The sequence below is a fragment of the Sycon ciliatum genome, chromosome 1 (genome assembly GCF_964019385.1).
Source record: "Sycon ciliatum chromosome 1, ocSycCili1.1, whole genome shotgun sequence".
Taxonomy (NCBI): Eukaryota; Metazoa; Porifera; class Calcarea; order Leucosolenida; family Sycettidae; genus Sycon; species Sycon ciliatum.
In genome coordinates, this window is record NC_088643.1 from 54,872,545 (window position 1) to 54,894,027 (window position 21,483).

Here is a 21,483-nt window from a genome sequence, read left to right on the forward strand (position 1 = left end):
TAGCAATCAAGTAGCAGTTCGCTCTATCAATTCATCCATCTATTCTTTGATGCGATGCGCGACTATCAAGCTGAGTAAGGTTTTCGGATTCTAGCGGCTACGAATACCGAGATTGGCGAGAAGGATTCGCCGAAGGACTCTACACAGCATTATCGACGTTTTGTGCTTGCACGTACTGTAACAACAAACCAGAGAGAGTGAGAGAGACAACAACTGATTTGTGACGAAATGTGGAGCTCCAGACAGTCTTTTGCATTTACGTTCACCTTGTTCCTGTCCACAGGGGGCTCCTGGAACACACGTATCCTAGGACATCCTGAGTGAGACCTACCTTTACTGCTTGTTGGGGAGAAGACAGTCATCTTCTTGAGGATACTAATAGTAATACTCCGATATCCCACAAATTAGCTTACAACAGAAGCCTGCAGATCTAGTAATACTAATAGTACTGATTCCTGTGGTGGAAAATGGTGGATTGCGATGTTTCCACCCGTTTGTTGTTGTAGTCTTGACGTCTGTCGATCATTTCTTTCTTCGACGACCATCACCATGGGCACAAGCGGCGTAGGTGTACGCATATTATTATGCCGCGAACATTTCACACTTCATCCGGTGCATGCATGCAGTGGCTAGTGGATGATGCTTCGCCAAACATTATCATGATTATTGTTACATGGGCGTTAGGACTCATCGTACATGTAATGCTGAGTACCGAGTGCTGTTAGTGTTACACTTCGAGTTCAACGCGGGGAATTCCTTGCAATAACAAAAACACACCAAAAATTAGTCGTGCACAATGCGCAGCCTGGGCTCTGGTTGAGCAGTGGAATTTTGCTTTGAAAGAGACAGGAAGAAATGCTGTCACACCAACAAGTGCACCGCTGTACATGCATTGTCGGTCAGCATACATGTGCGTTCCCCAAAGTCCGTGCTGAGCAGGGACGTTTTCGTTCCTGGTCGGGAGAGATGGAGATGTTTCAAAAACATTACAAAAATCGGGAGATATCTCGCATGATAGGGAAATATTTAGCACTTCTTGTCCGACCTTTGATGTGATAAAAGACAAAGAATTCCATTTTTTCGAAACGAGCTACGCATGACTCCCGAACCCAGTTTCCGTTGAAACTGTCTATATTCGCAATGCCAAACTAACTTCATGTCTAATCACGCAATGACAGGTGAGACGTTTCGTATTCCTCCGCCATTTAATACCGGTATTATGGTCATGTTCATGTATCACGCTGTAGTGGATACACCAGCTGTAATAGATCCATGCTGTGGTGGGTCCACATTGTACATAATATTCGTACTATGACGTACCCCTCGCTGATGCATGCGCATAGAACGGTGATGGATGAAATACAATAAGTATTACTTGCACTACACAATGGCCCCAAAACCAAAGTCTGTCCATAACTCTGAGTTTCCTGTCCAGTAAAAACAACAAACATCAAACGGACTTGAACTACGCAAGCCTCCACCAGCACATCATCATTGTAGAAACACGTACTTCAGTAATAAGACTTATTAGTAATAGTTGCACTAAAATACGTCGTTCACCACTGAGGTCCTTTATCCGTGTGCACTGATGTCTATCCGTGTGCACAGTGCAAGCTGCGCAGCCTGGGTTCTGGTTGAGCAGTGGAATTTTGCTTTGAAAGAGACAGGAAGAGATGCTGTCACACCAACAAGTGCACCGCTGTACATGCATTGTCGGTCAGCATACATGTGCGTTCCCCAAAGTCCGTGCTGAGCAGGGACGGTTTCGTTCCTGGTCGGGAGAGATGGATAGCCCTTGGCGGATAAAGCTCGGAATATTGGCAGATTCTCGGGCTCGAAAAGCCGCGTGAAATGGCCAGAGCCATAGAAGCCGTATGGCAGGCACTTCCTTGAATTCTGCTCTCGATTTCTTTATCCACATGCCAAACATGCATCATCGGAAACTATTACTTACCAGAAAAAGTACCAAAGTCTGCGGGAAATATTGCTACCAAAGTCTGCGGGAAATATTGCTTTATTGTGTGTGGGGCTTTATTATGTACATGTAGATGTAAATCTCAGTCACGACAACCCGCAGCTCAGTGACCCATATGGGCCATAGTTTTAGGAATATGCTGAGGAATTTACTTTTGAAGTACTTGTATCGATCAAGGAACCAGTTACCTATTCCCAACGTCCAGGGAGTATGGTGTTCAATTATTTTATTCTTCAGCAGCATGCAAGATGTAGGTCTCAAGATCATGACCCACCCTTCCCTTGGAGTTGGACTGGAGGCCATCAAGACAGTAAATATTAATTGAGTAATACAATGCAGTTTTCGATGCTTATTCCGAGACCCTACTTTGCACACGAGCAGGTTCGCTTGGCTACCATGACTACGCGCCAAAAAGTCTGAACGGTAAATTTATGCTCTTTCCATTCATCTTGTCTTGAATTCTTGGGCAGCTATTCCGGCTGGCGCCATTTATATGATTACCATGACTACGCTTCGGAGCTTGGGCTTCGCGCGCATGTGACAGTCAGTGTGTTTGGCCTCAAATCGCTCCAGTTTTTCATAAATTCTCAGCGAAAGAAAAGGCAAGACTGTTACATTCTCCGCCTTCACTCCTCGTGTAACCCCGGTTCCACATTAGTCATTACGCATTAGACCCTAGAAATAGAATGGGTCCTAGTCGAATCTACATGACATTGTATGTTTTTGGCGCGCAAAACTTGTTCCCCTGGCCTGGCGCCGGTTTGGCCTTACACTACGGCCACAACCTCGCGCATATATGCGCCATAAATGTACAATGTTATGTATTGCATGTAAGCTGGTGACGATGCATTTGCATTGCAGCCTTTCGAAGTCGACAACATGTTACCATGGTTACCGGGTTATGCTTAAGTTATGGACAATAATAATTTTGTTGTAGTCAGGAGCACTGTGCGTCCTTGCCTTGCAACCATGGTAACATGCTGGCGACTTCGACTCAACATACCTACCTACCAGTACCACTACTGCAGTAGTGTAGACGTGCAGTACTGGTACTAGCAGTAGCACTGTCAAGAGTACATGACCCCTTGCCTTGGTAGTATAATAATATTATTATTACTCTTTCTTGCCTTGTACTATCCTTAGTTACACAGACAAGAGACATGCATTTACTGATTTAGTATTCTACACTGACTGTTATGTGCACAGAACTACAGTTTGAGGTCGACACAGAGTAAAGATAAACTAAAAGGATCAGTCGGGGAAGTGAACTGCCTGAGAAGAGAAAAAATCACAAACAATTTACAAACTGGCATGCCACATGCGGCCAGGAATACATAAGAATACATAATGCACAAGTAGATCTACCACTTGGGACCGTGGAACTAATCAGGAGGAACCGGTGCATCCGGGAAACCCCTTGGCTTAAGCAGAGGAACATCCTAGCATTATTAATTAATGAGGTTGAACGCCAAGGACTATAGAGTCACCAATCCGACATAATAATAATAATAATAATAATTATTATTATGATAAGAAAGGGTTTGCTCCCCACACCGGAGCTCGCGCAAACCCTTTCTTACAAATTATCGCCGAAGTCGCAACCACTACTTCGTAATAATTATGATATTATTATTATGATGACATATCCTTCCATACCACCCTTTTCCTAAGTACTGAGTAGTAACCACCTTTCCCCAATCCTCAGAATACCGGTAGGTGGGATCAGGGTGGAAACACGGTAGGAGGATCATGAGAATACCGGTAGGTGGGATCAGGGTGGAAACACGGTAGGAGGATCATAAATTGACACCCGCCTCATATTCGCCTTGGGGATCCAACACTAACTCAACACCGTGTCCATTCTATCGTTATAGAAGCCCCGATGTCTAGGGCGGCTTCATGGTTCAGATCAGGAAGTTGTGTTAGGTTTCCCGACTGGTTCGAATACGGTAAAACCCTTCCCTCAATTTCCTTTTTTCTTCTTATCCCGTGGTATGGTTCTGCGACTGCTGTCGGTTACCCTTCTCAACGAGTATCATTATTAGCTTAGTTCACTGAAACATACAACCCTAAAAGCAGCAAAATATTTGTAATACCATTCTACCTTGGAGCAGTCAGGGCAGCCGACGATACTGCCCCTCCCAAACGCACCACCAACACAAACACACGTACTTCAAAGTACACGGCTATGCATGGGCAGACATTCGTACAGACTTTGTCCAAGTTTACAGCCACAACAGTGGCTTCTTTCATTCTTACAAGAAGGAGCACGAAATAGCTAGGATGGTTTAGTCGTCGGCCTGGTTGAGAGACGAACAGCAACTGATCAAAAATCAAACCGATTGATTACGGAAAGGTGTGGGTCCGTTAGGGCAAGTCAGAGTATAGACAAGCAGATAATACAACACGAGAAGCAATAGAAGAACCTTAAAAGGAGCCTGCACTCCACGCTGTGCCACAGACTGCGCACGTGCAGAATAGTTAATTGCCCATGCTAGCGGGCGAGCATGTGTGACCTTGGACATTGAATGTGGCGGAGAGAATCAGTCAACAACTGTACAAGAGAATAGGCATCCAGTGGCGGAATCCAGCAAAGCAGTCAGCAGAGCACGAGCCTAATGACGTGTGTGTGTGTGCGCGTGTGGGTGGGTGAGAGTGTGTGATAGTAACGTGTAGGAGTGCGTGAGTGATTATGAATGTATGCGTAGAGAGGGAGAAGGGGGGGTGTTGGTGAGTGAGTGATGTTTTAGGAGCAGATACTGGTGTAGTGGGTGGCTTTGTGTTGAAATAAAGCCTCTATCTGATTACCTGTGTGCGTGTATGTGTGTGTATATAGTTTGTAAGGTGTGGAGTTATTGTTGGCTTGTAGCAAGGAAGCAGCAACAAAACCTCAGCAGAGTTCCAGGATCCAGATCTGACATGAGCTCCGTCCTATAGTGTCATCCATTGGTAGTCACTAGAACGGGTGAGTTGTTGCAAGAACTGGAGATCGAATTTGACCGCATCCGATGCTCCGGGAGGTTTGAGACGGTGTGCCCAGGGAGACAGATGAAGACTTACTGCCCATAGCACGGCAAAGTGCACTCTACCTTTGCATTGTCGGTCAGCTGAGGACACACATGCCTCAAGTACAAGTTCATGAGTGGGAACATCTCTGGGCGTCCGCTGATAGAGACGGTCATCATGTTCTGGAGGAAAAAACGCCAAGCAGTTGACGGTTATGAGGAGCATGCCTATTTACTAATCAAATAATGGTATAAGTCGAGTACGAGAATTGTTTGTTACTCCCTACGCGAGAGCTCTGCAGCAGGAATGGTGCGAGCTCAAACGAAAGGAGCAACACTCAATTACTGTACTATTGCCGAAGTCGCTCCCTCTATTTAGATAAGTGCAAGTATATTCAAAACCCAGAGGTACCATTCGGTGCAGTCGGTCATATACTCACATCACATATTATTCAAGTATATAGAAAAACACATGAGTGGTGTATCAGGTTTCTGCCAATGATGAAAAAAGGAATCAGAAAGTATCGTATCATATCATGTCAATTGAGTAGTAAACTTACCTCATCCACCACTTGCATCACATCATGAGTGCTCAGCCTCTTGTCGAAGCCTCGAGACGATGTCAGGATCTTCATTGCATTCGGGTTGGGTGAGTTGCCTGGTGCGCACGTGTAGACGCATGTAGCACGGGCAACGCAGCCGCACATCTTCAGGTTCTTGTGCTGCGAGCACGTCTTTGGCTGTGGATGTTAAACCAAAAGACAGTAGGCAGCGCAATGAGATAGGTAATGAGCTAGGTAATGAGATAGGTAATGAGCTAGGTAATGAGATAGGTAATGAGATAGGTAATGAGATAGGTAATGGGAGCCTCGGAAACATGCTACACAGTGTGCTTACCTTGGGGGCTTCAAGTGCACAAGTCTGACTGAAGTTGCCTGGAATCTTCTTGCAGAAGACCTTCATTGCATCAGCATTGTGTCCCATATTGGGATCGATGAAGTACTCTTGCGATGGCAGGTCTGGGTGATCACGGAATAGATCGTTGCAGCATCGGGCTGGGCACTCGAAAGAGCCGGAAGGTCTCAGCTTGCAGTTCAGTTTGTGGTGGAGGTACTCGCTGAATTCAACGCTCTGCAAGCCAAGAACGAAAGCCGAAAATGCACATCAACTTAATCTCTGCACAATTTCCTCATGTATCAGAATCCATGACAGCGCACAGTCAATGTTCCTGTGGGTGACGTGCTGTCACGAACATTAATCTTTTGCACATGCATTGCAAAGAGCAGCGCTCATCTTCATAGTCGAGCAGCGGATGTACGCCTGCAGGAGCTTTATCTTTGTTTTAGCACATCACAAAGTCCAGTAAGGTGCCAAGAAAGTGGAGTTGAGATAGGTGAGATAGGTGAGATAGGTGAGATAGGGGAGAGTGGAGTTGAGATAGGTGAGATAGGTGGTGGTACTGCGTTACATTAAGTGTGTCACAGTCATGCCTTGTAATGACTCGCAAATGCGGTGTTCAGTCGTGATGTGCTGATCTGACCATGCCAACATGGGACTCATTGGTATCATAAATAGTGCAGCCAGTAGCAGCAAAGTACTCGTACAGGTTGCGAACGTACCTCCTCGCCAACGTAGTACACCTCGCCACCCTTGCCCTTTCCTTTGCCAGTGTCCTTGGAGCCGGCCTTGGAGTCTGAAGCAGTGGCGCGCGGTGTTCCTGGTGCTCCAGCTGGGCCAGGCATACCGGGAGATCCCTAACAAGAGTGAGAAAGAGGATCAGCATAATAAGAAGGGGCAGAATTAGGGATTCACTTCCATCAGCATTATAATAGCTTATCAATTAGTTGCAGTCATGCTACCCATAAAGCTAAACGCCCACGATACGTCACTTTCCCTTAGGAAATATATCTGGGAGCATACTCATACCCCACGTTGTTTCGGAAGGTTCCAAAATCTGGAAGTATGAGGAAATGCAAAGCTGCTCCACTACACACTGGCACTTCACTATGCACAGAGCACAGAATACTCATTTTAAAGTTGGACTTACGGGCTCTCCATCTCGGCCCTAGAGTCGAAAGGTGGTCGTCCGATGACGTGAAGCAACGTGACGGAATCCGAACACAATCACACAGCCACAACACGCAGCACAAGTTAGTTTAGAGCCAGAGTAATACACAGTTCAACTGTATGTGTATTATGCAGTGCTGTATGCAGCAATACAGTGCCGTAGACACAAACGCGTTGCATAAAGCAGACATACAGCTCAATTTCAACATCACTTCATTAGTCGGCTTGTAATCTGCAAGGCAGGAGACATTGCATACAATTGGGAAAAGAACTTACGGAGCGACCGCGTGGGCCTTGAACTCCGGGGTGGCCATTAGCTCCATCACGGCCTGGTGCTCCAGCGGGACCTTGGGGTCCAGAAAGTCCCTGAAACACACAAAGCCATAATATCGTTAGTATTGGGATTGGAATAGCGAATGTTTGTTTGGCACTCAGCTGTCAAAACTACCTTGCCGGTTAACTGATCTATTCTCAAACAAAAATAACACTACAGGCAGGTCAAATGGCAGCCATGCATCCATAACTGACACACTTGCTCGCTGCAGATGCATGTACAAGACTAGTATTGCTTGTCTGCATCACCGCCGATCCAAACATTAACTCCTTATAACTCTCCACACTGTATCTACTCACGTCAGATCCTTTGGGTCCCATAGCACCCTGGAAACCACGTGGGCCAGAAACACCGATACGTCCACGAGCACCACGGAAACCTTGAGGTCCAGCAGGTCCCTTGGCACCCTAAAAATACGGGAGAGAAGGTACAAGGCCAGAGAGAAACTAAATCCACATGTCACACTTATCCGAAACAAATCCACCACCATAGAGTGTGTGCTGTAATTCACTTTGCTTTAAACCATCTAATATCCATGTCAATAAGTTTTCACCATTCATCAGAACCTGTGACTTTGCAATGGCAAATCCAGCCATACACATACATTCACAATCGAAAGTCGATTTTAAGCTGGCCGATATTCGCGTCACGCTTGTCTCACAAAATTTGCGAACATTGATACGTTGCGAACACTAAGCTGCTACCAGTGCCTGCACTACCACAATGAACAGTCTGGGGAACTCGAGAGAAAGGAGGTGCAGTTCCTGGTGGACACACATTGCTCTCTTCCATGCACTCGGGCACTTACAGCAGGTCCTGCGGCACCGACACCTCCAGCGGGTCCACGCTCACCGGGCTGTCCAGTTATTCCAGAGCTACCGGCGTCGCCGTTGGGTCCGGGCAGACCCTTGCTACCCTGTAAGGGACACAAGGACATCACGCACCACACATGTATATCACATCAGGGGAGCAGCTACAGCAGAACAGATACTCAATGCACACCACAGAAGATCTTGAGGTCCTCCAGCAGAACAAGAGGGAACAAGAAGTGGAGCCATTCTCATGCATTTTATGGTTGTATGCACTCCAGGCGCAGCGCTTCCCAAACCGGAGAACAAGCTAGAAAAGCAGAAAGCGTACCTTAGGTCCCTTTGCGCCTGCGGAACCAGATTGTCCGTCACGTCCAGCTGGACCCTGCACGCACAGATCAAGAAGCATAACGGAACACAGGCATATCACGCAGGACCTTTCACCGAATTTTGCTAAGGACCTGTGTTGCGGTGAAGAAAACACCACAGCTGAGTACTAAAGTCAGCCTACAATGGGCAAAACATGGCAAATTCAGTACTGTGCGCTATCATACTAGAATTTAAAAAAAAGATTGGATCAATTTGAGGACACAGCCAAGTTGCTTTCACTGCATTCATCTAGGAACGATACTTTGAAGGGCGAAAACTTTATTGAAGATGAGGATTCATGCAGATGGCCACCACTTGAGAAACATCAGGGACACTCTCACCCACTGCATTTCTGTGGTTACAGGACAAGCGTTATGCATTGCATACATATCATGCAAGGACTGCATACACATCATTTAAGCGCGTTTCTTACAGATGGGCCTTGCGAGCCAGGTGCTCCGGGGTTGCCAGCAGATCCGGCTGAGCCGATCGGGCCATTGTCGCCAGCAGGTCCAACCTCGCCGTCTGGTCCGGGTGTGCCTTGTGATCCAGCATTGCCAGGTGGTCCACGCTGGCCTGGTGGACCTTTAGGTCCCTGTGGGCGAGGGAAAGTAGCAGAATTACATCCAACGTAAATACAGGGATGTCGGTGTGAACCTTGACTAGAACGGTGCTGTTGATAATTTTAATGCCATTAGTTTTAGTATCCTCCCAGTAGCACCATTGCATACCCAATATTGCTGCCCTTGTCATCACATCAGTATTGACCCCAACATCATTAGCTCTGAAAAAATATACCACGGTCTCCATACAATAGCAATATTTAGCTGAATTTCAGAATCAGAAAATCTCTACCGTATGCAAGTGCTGCGTGTTGCTTGTGGCTTACAGCAGGTCCTCGTTCGCCAGCCTCGCCGTTTGGTCCGTTAGCACCCTTGGGGCCGGGAAGTCCCTTGGGGCCTTGGTCTCCTTGAGGACCCTTGGGTCCCTGATGGCCGCGTGGGCCTGTTGCTCCTTGTGATCCTGGTGGTCCGGCAGGTCCTTGAGGTCCCTGGAAACAAGCATATGCAGCACACACAGATGAAGTTGACCCAATAGTCTGGTGACTAAGAACACCATTGCACTTCCTCCTATGAATGCATCTTCCATCAGAACACAGATCATATGCTTTCAAGCATGCATATATAATGCATCATTCCACGAAACACAGTGATCTCACTAGTACAGATAGGAGCGTTGCTGCACCCCTCAGTGCTTCACGAAGGTGGACCCGGCATTACCACTAAATAATATTGTAGCGGGCCATGATGGTCTAATCCAAGCCTTCTATGTTTCTCAATGAGAGCTACTAGATTAGGGACAGACATGTATCCAGTGTCCAAACTGTCTGTCATTCATTCAGCTCTGTGCCACAAAGGAATCCTTACGTTTGCACCGTTCTTTCCTGGCAGTCCGTCCATTCCGTTCTCTCCGCGCTCTCCCTTTGAGCCTCTTGCACCTGCATCACCGCCTGGTCCGTCAGGTCCTTGATCACCAGCATCACCAACGTCACCGTCTGGGCCAGCTCGGCCGTCCTTGCCGCCTTGACCCTGTCCAAAAACGTACAAGATGACCAGATAACATGATGATTTTTGCCAGCATATCATGACTAACACAAGCACATTTCCCACCCACATTTACCACAAAAGCAAGACTATTTTCAATTTTGATAATAGTCTCGCTTAGGGTGGTAATTGTGCTGATAGTGGTGTGCGTGCGTGATACTTATTAGAAGATGTGAGATATTTGCCAGTACAAATCTACGCAATGAAAAATTTCTCTAATATTGTTGATCTTAGATAGGATTTGTGTTCGGCGATGGGTGAGGGGTGGTGGAATGATTCAATCTGACATAGATTTGAAAACGCCTTCTGAACACTTCCCTAGCCAGGACTACGTGACTTACGCGTTGACCGCTGGGTCCAACACCTCCAGATACACCACTGGCACCTGCTTGTCCAGATCTACCCTTGGTACCGGGATCTCCAATTTGACCGGGCGGGCCACTGCTGCCTCCTGTTCCAATACGTCCCTTGTCTCCTTGTTCACCAGCATCACCTCTCTCTCCCTGCACAACACACAATGACAGCATGACGGCTAACTCGTTAAGACGTTCAAAAAATATTAATAATTTTCGTCCTTTGCAGTCGTGCAACTGAATGCTGGGCTGCTAGCCTTATGCCCAATATTGCATTTGATAATTGCTGATGAACTGGATACCTGCCAGGAAGGCGGGGTAAGGTTCCAGTTGTGCAAATGTAGGTATTCATGTACTAGTGACACCTGTTGTTAGTCTGATGAGTATCCGTTGAACCGTACTACCAACAACAACTGAATTATGAACGCAGTCCAGATATACAAGCACTTACTTGGAAGCCTTGGAGTCCTTGAAGGCCATCAGCACCATCGTTTCCGGCTGGACCCTACAAAACACAGTCCCATCCGGAACGGCACACATACCATAAGACGATCAGAATTAAGCTACTGCGGGTCACGTTGAATCACAAACCCACTGCACTGTTTGCACATGATGTTCCTCTCCAATTGTGTCCATCAACCACCTTATGTTCTCTGCTGGCTTCGTGCCCCTCGTATACAATGCAGTACACTGTCCAGCTGGGGAAAGGTTTGCTTAGTGATGGAGAAGAGAGTGATTGAGAAGTAATTACCGGATCTCCACGGGGTCCTTTGGCTCCTGGAGCACCGTCAGTACCGGAGAATCCTTGTGGACCTGGGGCCCCTAGTGGTCCTGTCTCGCCCTTGATACCTTTGACACCCTGCAGAGAACACACACATACATAGTCAAAGGCAGTGGTACCACAATGTCTAATCAATCATCTTCCCACGTGTACAATAACGCAAAAAGAAGAGGTAACATTGCATATGATCGCAGTGACAGCTGAGAAGTTTCTGCTAACGATACAGCTTTCGATCACTGGAGGTGATCAAGAATGTTCAGCACAACATGATAACATTTAGTTCCAGATACGTACCCACTCACCCTCAGGGAGACCAAAACACATAGAGAATCTGCTGGTATGGTACAACCCTGATTATCCAAACCCTCTTCCTATTCTAAGCCCTTATGAAGAAATCCTGCCTACAGGGGATCGAGTTATCTAAAGTTTAACTGTACTGCCGCAGCACAGGGAAATACTCCACCTGCACAGCTACGCTCAGTAACTGCTGTTTCTTGGCCAATGGCTTTCGTTTTGGGCATAATATTGCCACCCAGGGTGTACTGGACATCTTTACTTACCGCTGGTCCAGGCTGTCCCTGATCTCCAGTTGGTCCGTTGCCACCGGCTGGTCCCTCTGGTCCTGCTGCTCCTTGTGATCCATCCACTCCTGATGGGCCGGGGTTTCCGTCTGCGCCTGGCTCTCCGTCGGGTCCTGGTGGGCCATCTCCGCCAGCTGGACCCTGAGAAGTGTCCAGAGGACAAAAGAACAACAGCAACAACAATAAAATTAAGCAAATGAACCTATGGAAATTGTCTTCAATTTTCATCGAGACCGAGGCACACTGACAGAAAGTGCGTCTTTCAGGAGATGCAGGAACGTGAAGGGAAGGCACATCAAAACATATAACATTCTTACCTCAGCTCCTGGTGGACCTTGTACACCCTTTTGTCCTCTGTTTCCGGGAAGTCCCTGAAAGTGGCGAAAGAAAAATCATCTCATCAATAAGCAGCAACAGATACAGATCCCACCCAGTGACAAGGTTATCAAACACTTCTATCACTACACTGTACTTCCTCTCAGACAAATGCTGCTATTGAAAAGCGTAAGGTAGACATTGATACGTTAACACAAACGCGCTGAGAGAGTATTATCTTACGAGAATTCCTGGGTCGCCGGTCGAGCCATCTGGTCCAGCAGGGCCACCGTCACCCTTTGCGCCCTTTGCGCCTGGAGTTCCGTCCAAACCAGCTTGTCCACGATCTCCACGAGGTCCTACAGCACCATCTGCACCAGTGTCACCCTGCAAAACAATACAATGCAGAAGACAGTCATATCCCAACAGGTCTACACAGGAACACATTCAGCATTGACACACGTACACGTGCGAGTTTTTACAAAATACCGGACTGTAAATCCCAATTTAAATGTTCCAACGTGTCTCGATGGGAGCGGTCCACCGGCACTCTGTTAGGATAACAACAAGGGAGTCCGGTTGCACGCTACATGCATGGTGCACATGATCGCCCACCAAGAATGGCAGTACCTTTTTACTAAGGTCATATCCCTCAGCACATGGACACCAACTGCATTCCAAGCACATGCAAATACACAGTCTAATCTACAGAGACATTGCCTATCTCCTTACGGGTTCTCCCTTCTCGCCGACATCACCGGGTGGGCCTTGAGGAGCAGGACTTCCCTGTGAGTAGAAGCCGAATAGCAGTGAACACAGACACAAACACATACCATTAGGCCGGCATGTTTGTACAGTCCCGGTATTCGAACAGCGTTTGTGTAACCAATGGACACCAGTGTCAATGTGCATGTTCAACGGATTGAATATCCAAAGGCACGTGCAATTCTGCTTACTTTGGCTAATGAAAGAAGGGCATGTTCAGGTGAGCAACTTACATCACCGTGAGAACATTATTCGAGCAGCTCTAACACATGGCTTCCATTATTGAGGGCTTGATCTTTTATTGAGACGCTCAATGGGCAGACATCATAATAGAAATATTACTTCTATTCCGACTTCTTTGCTGTACTTACGGCGGGACCGGATGGTCCGGAGTTGCCATCGTCACCCTTATCTCCGAGGACGCCCTATGAAGAAGAATAAGCAACATTGTAAATCAATGGTTACAGTCAGCCAGCAAAGCAAAATCTCCTTATGATGAACGTTTCTACAAGCTTTAATGATGGGCTCACTCTAAAACCATAGTGTTTTCTGGCGGGTAGAACATACTATGCACGAAAAGTAGATCCTGTGTAAACTATCAACGGCAAACCAAGAGAGAGAGAGAGAGAGAGAGAGAGAGAGAGAGAGAGAGAGAGAGAGAGAGAGAGAGAGAGAGAGAGAGAGAGAGAGAGAGAGAGAGAGAGAGAGAGAGAGAGAGAGAGAGAGAGAGAGAGAGAGAGAGAGAGACAGTGAGACAGTGAGAGAGAGAGAGAGAGAGAGAGAGAGAGAGAGAGACAGTGAGAGAGAGAGAGAGAGAGTGCAGCTGAAGTAAAAGTGTAGGATATATTCACACCAGCACTCCTTACTGGCATTCCAGGTCTTCCGACAGTTCCTTGAGGACCAGCATCACCAGCATCACCCTGAATGCCAATATCAACAAAAGCAATCACAATAAAAATATTATCAGAATAAGAGAGCAAAAAAACCTGCAGAAAGCTTGGAGCTAAAGGCTTGTCCATTTTCGCAAGGATTCATAATTCTGCCCGATCAACAAGTACTGGCAAGCTGTCCAACATCATTGTGCCCAACTGAGGGACCCTCAGACAGAAATTATACAAAGGGACCTGCCTCCCACGCAAAATGAACTTATATAATCGCTTGCATAGGCTGGACTGAGTAATTCCCTACCTCAGCGCCATCTTGGCCGTCAACACCATTTCGTCCGTCAGTACCGGCGTCACCCTGAAGAACAAAAAAAAAACACAGCAATGACTGGGTATTAGTACAAGCATGCGGCACATACAACCAACGGCATCATAACTCCTGACCAATGACATCATCGCTCCTGACCAGTGACATCACATTCTGGGCGTAGAGCGCACTCGACTCTACTAAGTGATGATGATCCATACCTTGATCTGTTGAGCTGAGTCATGGTTTTTTTTGCAGTCAGATGTGCGACCGTGTGGGTGACTCAAAAAAGCGATCTCTCAGTGATAACTATGCAAGTATGCGCAGCATTAATTGACAGCACAGGGCTGAGTTAAAAGTCTGTTTTGCTCCATGCCGTTACAGACGCGAACAAATTCAATCTGCAAACATTCTCGATGTTGGTGCAGTGTTCATAGTAGAGAACATTCTAAAATAACCAATTCTCTTTAGTACGCATGCCATTTATGGTGCCACAGTAGCTATTAAAGTCTACCTGTGGGCCAGGTGATCCTGGGTTGCCTGGTGGTCCAGTCTGGCCTGGAGGTCCCTGCACAAGAAAAGAGAAAAAAGAAAACACCAGTACTTGGCGTTAGATCAATATTGGACATCTTCAGTTCTCATGCATACACGGCAGCCCCCGGGTCAACGGGATCATCATTGCATTTACTGGTTTCGTAAAACGTGACATGTAATAGGTGTGGCATGAAGGTACTTCAAGTAAGACGTAGGTATAGGTGTAGTATTCTTGAAAACGATTATTTTGTTGTCATGCATCTGCAGCAGGCAAACAATATCACCATAGCAGATGCACTGTAAGATGCACTGTAATGAACGTGATCCTTACGTCTGGTCCTTGGCTTCCATCTGCACCCTTCACACCGTCAGTACCAGGCTGGCCGGGACTTCCAGCACCACCGTTGCTTCCATCACGTCCAGCGGCACCCTAAAAACGAGAGAACGACATGCCGGTTGGAGAAAGAGACAGAGAAAGAGAAGGAGACAGGCATTAACACTTGAGGAATGCACTCAACCTGAAAGAGACAGAACGACGGAGAGACGCAAAGCGGGGGAGGGCGAGCAAGAAAGATATGGAGGGAAAGCAAGACGAAGAGGAGGGTTGAGTATTATATGGCATTTTGCAGCAAACAAGCCATCAAAATAGCACCCAGGCAGGTATTTATCAGGATCAGAATCTCTAATTCCAGATACTGCGCCTTCAAAGGCACATTTTGGTACAAGCCGGTTCATTGCTTACCTGCAGTCCGTCAGCTCCATTAGATCCTTGCAAACCTGACTGGCCTGGTTCTCCCTTGCCTCCCTTTGAGCCAGACTTGCCGCGAGCACCAACTGAGCCCTGCGGGACAGGAAGGCGAGAAGAAAGAATACCACCAGAGGATGTGAGGTTGATGGTTACGGGCCTTCAGTGCAGTGAACTCTTGACTCAAATCACAAAGCATATCTGTATTCCGGTGGAGAGAAGTATCTCAATTGAGCAATCAGAGTTTTAACAATCCAGACACTGAGGACCGGAAAATAGTTTCCTTTACTTACAGGAGCTCCACCTGATCCTACGCCACCAACAGCTCCTCGCTTTCCAACAGGTCCCTGGACATGACAGAGCGCAGAAAAGCAGCACAGGTCAGCGACGGCGGCAAACACACTTTCAACTATCTCAGTGCAAACTGGACGTACTTTTCCCAGAACAATTCGACAAACCATCACCAAGATGGCAACACATGTATGCACAGCACGCATCTCGATTCAACCAAACAAAAAGGCCTGGGAACTTACAGGGGGTCCAGCAACGCCAGTCGAGCCTCGGGCTCCATCAGAACCACGGGCACCCTGAAGGAGAAATTCAAGGAAAAGAGGTCACACAATAACTTGGACATGTCCTAAAATGTGACGAGGTACTAAGTACATAATATAGCAGAGCAGCATACAGCCAAATTCCCAGTCATTGAGTTTTTCCACCCACAATGCACAAAAACTAATTGAAATTTACTACAGTGCTGCTGCTTATCAATGAAATCCAATCAAGCGAGTCTATGCCATGCCGGGCGCTGTGCAACCCTAGACCTGCCAACACTGGGATGTTTTAAATTAACTACAGCGCAGGGAGCAAACTGGACTCGCTTCATTGGAATTTATGGAGCAGCCCTGTAGATCCAGCTATATCTGCATGCAAGCCATGCTGAAACATGTTATCTAGTATTGATGAAGCAAAATCAGAACACGCTGTAGGTCATGGACTGTGGCCATAAACACTCTTTGAGCATAGGGTCACTTACTCGGGGTCCATCATTGCCTTGAACGCCGCGTGGTCCTGTGGGTCCGGATGGGCCCTGAACATCACAAGAATCAGAAGAGACACGTACACCATTGATGCAATTTCTATCGAGAGGCACATCACACTCTGGAGAAGATCAGCATGATCATCATGATGACGACGATGCAATTGTCATTTCCCTTGCCAAGTGCAACCGCCTGAAAATCTAGAGCCTGTGATTCAAGTGATTCGAGTTAATCTACTTCCCATCTGGCTACCTACGTATCTCTGTATATGTGTGCAACGTACAGGACTTGAAGTCATCACGAGTACCTGTCAAGCTGCACCATGGTTACCACCTACCTGTGATCCACGTGTGCCAGGCTCGCCTTTCTGTCCGTCGCGTCCTCTCGATCCCTGCAGCAAAGCCGGAACAATCAAAGATCAGTCAAAATTACAACACACTGTATCACAGGACTGCATGCCCTGAACACTTGTGGAACGCACCATATTGGAACTGAACTGGCTGCTGTTGAAACACTCTTAGAGACAAATTTAACTCAAATTGGAATGCATGTCAGGCAGCAGACAGCATCTCAAAGTACTTACACGGTCACCAAGTGCACCACGGTCTCCGTCACGGCCTCGTTCACCCTGAACACAAACATTTGCAAACACAGACACACACACAGACACACACACACACACACACACACACACACACACACATACAGAACGGCAATTATTAAACTTATCGGCAGTGGGCATGGCTTTCTAATAAGGGCTGCATAATTGTTGGCGTGCAGTCAAGGACTATGGGTGTCGGATCAAACAGACTAAGCTCATAAGATGCAACATGCATGCCAATGTAGATATCGTGGAGATCAGCTAAAACCTTCCATGCTGTGATCAGTCCAACTCGTCACTCCAGTCAATCCTTGTGTGTCCCACTAAAGTTTTCCAGATTATTTAACCAACTCCCTAGCTGATCTGCTGAGTAGGGAGAAGGGTTTCATAGCTTTTTTTGTAGTATTTTTTGCACAGATGATGCTATGACCAAGCACTCATAGAAAGGTTTTTTGGTCATAAGGAGCGAGCTGACATGTAGAGAGCAACCAACCTTCACCGATTATTAGGATTGCTTGGGAGAACAAGGTGTTGCAATGCCATGGTACAAGCTCAGATTTCTAATGTGTGCGATGCCATTATTTACCTCGACTCCAGGAACACCAGGTGCTCCGGGCTGACCCTTCTCTCCAGCATTACCCTACATCAAAGGAAGGAAACAGACAAAGTCAATGTAAATTTTCCAAAAAATGCTAAATTATTACGCGCCAATCATCTAGTACCATGCAATAAGATATTAATGATCAATGGTTTTTGTGGGCAAACATCATCGGGAACAGTATGAGGACAAAAATCAAATAACATTATAAAATCGTGTCATTTAGTCACTTACGGGTGAGCCAGGTCCACCGCTGCTTCCTTCTTCAGCTGAGGGTCCCTACAAGCATGAGCGGGATACAAAGGAGATCGATATAACTAGTGCATTCACAGTTGACACTGTCAAGGCAAGATCAGCAATATCGTGCACACATGTGCGTTGCCCACACGCTTGCTGGTCCGCGGTCCATAATTATAAAGAGCCTCAGATACAGGACATAGCAGCTGTATGCCAGTGGAAGGCGGGCACATCTAGCTTCACTTTCGTGCAAGATACTTGACCACACCTGTGAAGTAGAAGATCCAGTATCCAGTACACCAGTGTGTGCTATTGTCGCCGAAGTCGCACCAACCTCTTCTTCAAAGTATACCATTGTTCAGAAAAGAACCACAAAGAGATAACCACCTCAGAATATCAAACTTACCCTTCCTCCCTTGTTACCCTTTTCACCGTCAACTCCATTGCGGCCGTCAAGTCCCTATCGCCAACAAGGGACACAATAAAAATAGAACTGTTATTTGCCTGGACCAAAACTATTTTTGAACACAATAGAGCAGTGCTTGCACCCAGCCGAACACCCCGAGTCGAAGCTCAATTCGGCCAGGGCTGCAGAAACTGTCAAGAGAACTTTGACTCAGTCCACGCAGCAGGCAAAGAGACACCACTACGTTGTATGACTTGCACTTCATAGACAATCAGATCACTGACTTTAGCTGAGTGAGACCGTCGTGGCAGTTATGATGTGCAGTTGATACCCTTCCAATGGAAAAGCAGATGCGAGTAATACTCACGTTAGCTCCAGCAAGTCCAGAAGGTCCTTTGTCACCGGGGATTCCCTGGGCGTGGCCAAGCGAGGCAAAGTAATGGACAAACAGAATCAGGTAAGTTTGTAATTCACATGTTCAAAGTCACACTAGACACTATTGCCTATTGGTGGTGAAAAGCCTTGGATATTGCATCGCTTTTTCCAGGAGTACATTTAACATTGCAGGATAGGGACTAGAAGAAGCAACTACGGCAAAAGCAGCCCAAATCGAACAACACAAGCACCTTTTAAAAAGACTGACACAGTAAGAGAAAGCATGGTACATGCATTGAGGATGAAGACCAAACACCATTGTATGGTACATGCATTGAGGATGAAGACCAAACACCATTGTATGGTACATGCATTGAGGATGAAGACCAAACACCATTGTATGGTACATGCATTGAGGATGAAGACCAAACACCATTGCATGGTACATGCATTGAGGATGAAGACCAAACACCATTGCATGGTACATGCATTGAGGATGAAGACCAAACACCATTGCATGGTACATGCATTGAGGATGAAGACCAAACACCATTGCATGGTACATGCATTGAGGATGAAGACCAAACACCATTGTATGGTACATGCATTGAGGATGAAGACCAAACACCATTGCATGGTACATGCATTGAGGATGAAGACCAAACACCATTGCATGGTACATGCATTGAGGATGAAGACCAAACACCATTGTATGGTACATGCATTGAGGATGAAGACCAAACACCATTGCATGGTACATGCATTGAGGATGAAGACCAAACACCATTGCATGGTACATGCATTGAGGATGAAGACCAAACACCATTGCATGGTACATGCATTGAGGATGAAGACCAAACACCATTGCATGGTACATGCATTGAGGATGAAGACCAAACACCATTGCATGGTACATGCATTGAGGATGAAGACCAAACCAAACACCATTGCATGGTACATGCATTGAGGATGAAGACCAAACCAAACACCATTGCATGGTACATGCATTGAGGATGAAGACCAAACACCATTGCATGGTGCATGCATTTAGGATGAAGACCAAACACCATTGCATGGTACATGCATTTAGGATGAAGACCAAACACCATTGGGTATTGTAGATAAAGGGAACTCCGCCTGGACACTCAAAACAAACTCATAGCTGACCGTAACCAGAAGAAGAGTGGCTTGTATGTAGCGAATCGTGTGATGTGCATGGTGCGCGATGGCAAAGTGCGGCGGCCAATGACTTACCACTGGGCCCTGAAGACCAGTATCGCCCTGCTGTCCTGGCTGTCCGGGGACACCAGGAATACCAGTAGCACCAGCGCGTCCAGACTCACCGGGTTCTCCCTGCACAAGAAGGATTAGAAGCAAAGCTAGGCTATTACTGCATCAACAGGTACCATGCACTTCATACAGGAAAGGACACAATCCATCCCAGCTACAGTTGACTTGCGACTAGTAAAAAATGAGATAGCATGAACTGTGTACTGCATCTTCCGTGCCACCATTCTTTTTCATGTGAGTTGCATGACACTGACAAACGTGCACAGTAAATGGTGCGCAGGTCAACTGACTCAATGTAGGCAACTGTGTTCTAAGTTTGCACTACTGATTTTTGATGAATCTTCCAAGTTTGCACAGCTGATTTATGATGACTCTACGCCAGTGGACTGACTTACAGCAACACCTGGATTACCAGCGGGGCCTTGTTGTCCAGATGGTCCTCTCAGTCCGGATCGGCCAGCAGGGCCAGGGCGACCAGGCTCTCCGAGGTTACCTTTGCCGCCGTCGAGTCCGTTTCGGCCGGGAGCACCATGCGTGCCTCGGTCTCCCTGTTCACAAGAAGAATCATTGGCGACAGGAGAAGCAGGAATAGGAAATCAATACTGGGCCTAACCCATTAAGTTAAAGGCTTCCCATGATCTTCTGCAAATACAATCTATTGTTGCCAGTTCAAGGAAGACGACGTGCATGAAATTCCAACGGCTAGCAAGCAGCACTGACTGCTTTGGGTTGCCAATGCCTCACACCCCCAATGCCAGGTACATCTTGCGCACACCAAAATCGGCAATCCTCACCTTTTGTCCGCGGGTACCGTCTTTGCCTGGAAGTCCTTGTGGTCCGTCGGGTCCCTATGCATCGAGTAGAAATCAAGTAACATTTGAATATCAAGTCGCACTGGTTTCTTAAACCATCCAAAACAAAGGGACTACTAACAAAACCAGACAGGAACATCACCGTGTATATAAATTCACAGCAGGCAAGTATCGTGATACACACCATTGGACCATTGGACGCCCATCGCCGAAGGCGATGATAGCGATGCTACAGCAGAAGCCATAGCAGCGTGTGCTGGGATTGCACCATTCAACAACTTGCAAGGCTGAAGAATTGACCGCCACTATTCAGCCTGGTCTACACCACACAGCTATGGAGTGACTTTTTCTGGCCAGTGAATCCCTACTTTTTGGTCTTTTTTAATTTTTTTCCCGCACACACACACACACACACACACACACACACACACACACACACACACACACACACACACACACACACGCACATACACACACACACACACACACGCACACACATACTCCGTGATACGCGCACACACACACACACACACACACACACACACACACACACACACACACAAAGAGGAGTGTGCTATGCCGCAGGTGGTCACAATGCCCCAAGCAAAGCCTGACATCTTGGTGCATAACCATACCTGTGATCCTCTTGCGCCTTGTGCTCCGGAAAGTCCGGGAAGACCAGGCAGACCCTACAAGAAG

General features: G+C 46.9%; 1 protein-coding gene across 1 annotated transcript in view; it reads right to left on the bottom strand.

The window, feature by feature from the left end:
- LOC135831092 (collagen alpha-1(I) chain-like) overlaps positions 1-21,483 on the bottom strand; it is a 56,044-nt gene that overhangs the window by 27,965 nt on the left and 6,596 nt on the right. Inside the window, exons 7-38 of the mRNA XM_065343353.1 lie at positions 21,420-21,473; positions 20,767-20,820; positions 20,368-20,520; positions 19,937-20,035; positions 18,675-18,719; positions 18,308-18,361; positions 17,899-17,943; positions 17,653-17,706; positions 17,049-17,093; positions 16,803-16,856; positions 16,462-16,515; positions 15,962-16,015; positions 15,722-15,775; positions 15,426-15,524; positions 15,015-15,113; positions 14,664-14,717; positions 14,147-14,200; positions 13,825-13,878; positions 13,330-13,383; positions 12,926-12,979; positions 12,437-12,580; positions 12,196-12,249; positions 11,858-12,019; positions 11,268-11,375; positions 10,968-11,021; positions 10,505-10,666; positions 9,987-10,148; positions 9,449-9,610; positions 8,993-9,154; positions 8,522-8,575; positions 8,190-8,297; positions 7,681-7,788 (exon numbers count right to left, since the gene is read on the bottom strand). Coding sequence (XP_065199425.1) covers positions 7,681-7,788; positions 8,190-8,297; positions 8,522-8,575; positions 8,993-9,154; positions 9,449-9,610; positions 9,987-10,148; positions 10,505-10,666; positions 10,968-11,021; positions 11,268-11,375; positions 11,858-12,019; positions 12,196-12,249; positions 12,437-12,580; positions 12,926-12,979; positions 13,330-13,383; positions 13,825-13,878; positions 14,147-14,200; positions 14,664-14,717; positions 15,015-15,113; positions 15,426-15,524; positions 15,722-15,775; positions 15,962-16,015; positions 16,462-16,515; positions 16,803-16,856; positions 17,049-17,093; positions 17,653-17,706; positions 17,899-17,943; positions 18,308-18,361; positions 18,675-18,719; positions 19,937-20,035; positions 20,368-20,520; positions 20,767-20,820; positions 21,420-21,473 — 2,727 coding nt within the window. The remainder of the gene's footprint in view (positions 1-7,680; positions 7,789-8,189; positions 8,298-8,521; positions 8,576-8,992; positions 9,155-9,448; positions 9,611-9,986; positions 10,149-10,504; positions 10,667-10,967; positions 11,022-11,267; positions 11,376-11,857; positions 12,020-12,195; positions 12,250-12,436; positions 12,581-12,925; positions 12,980-13,329; positions 13,384-13,824; positions 13,879-14,146; positions 14,201-14,663; positions 14,718-15,014; positions 15,114-15,425; positions 15,525-15,721; positions 15,776-15,961; positions 16,016-16,461; positions 16,516-16,802; positions 16,857-17,048; positions 17,094-17,652; positions 17,707-17,898; positions 17,944-18,307; positions 18,362-18,674; positions 18,720-19,936; positions 20,036-20,367; positions 20,521-20,766; positions 20,821-21,419; positions 21,474-21,483) is intronic.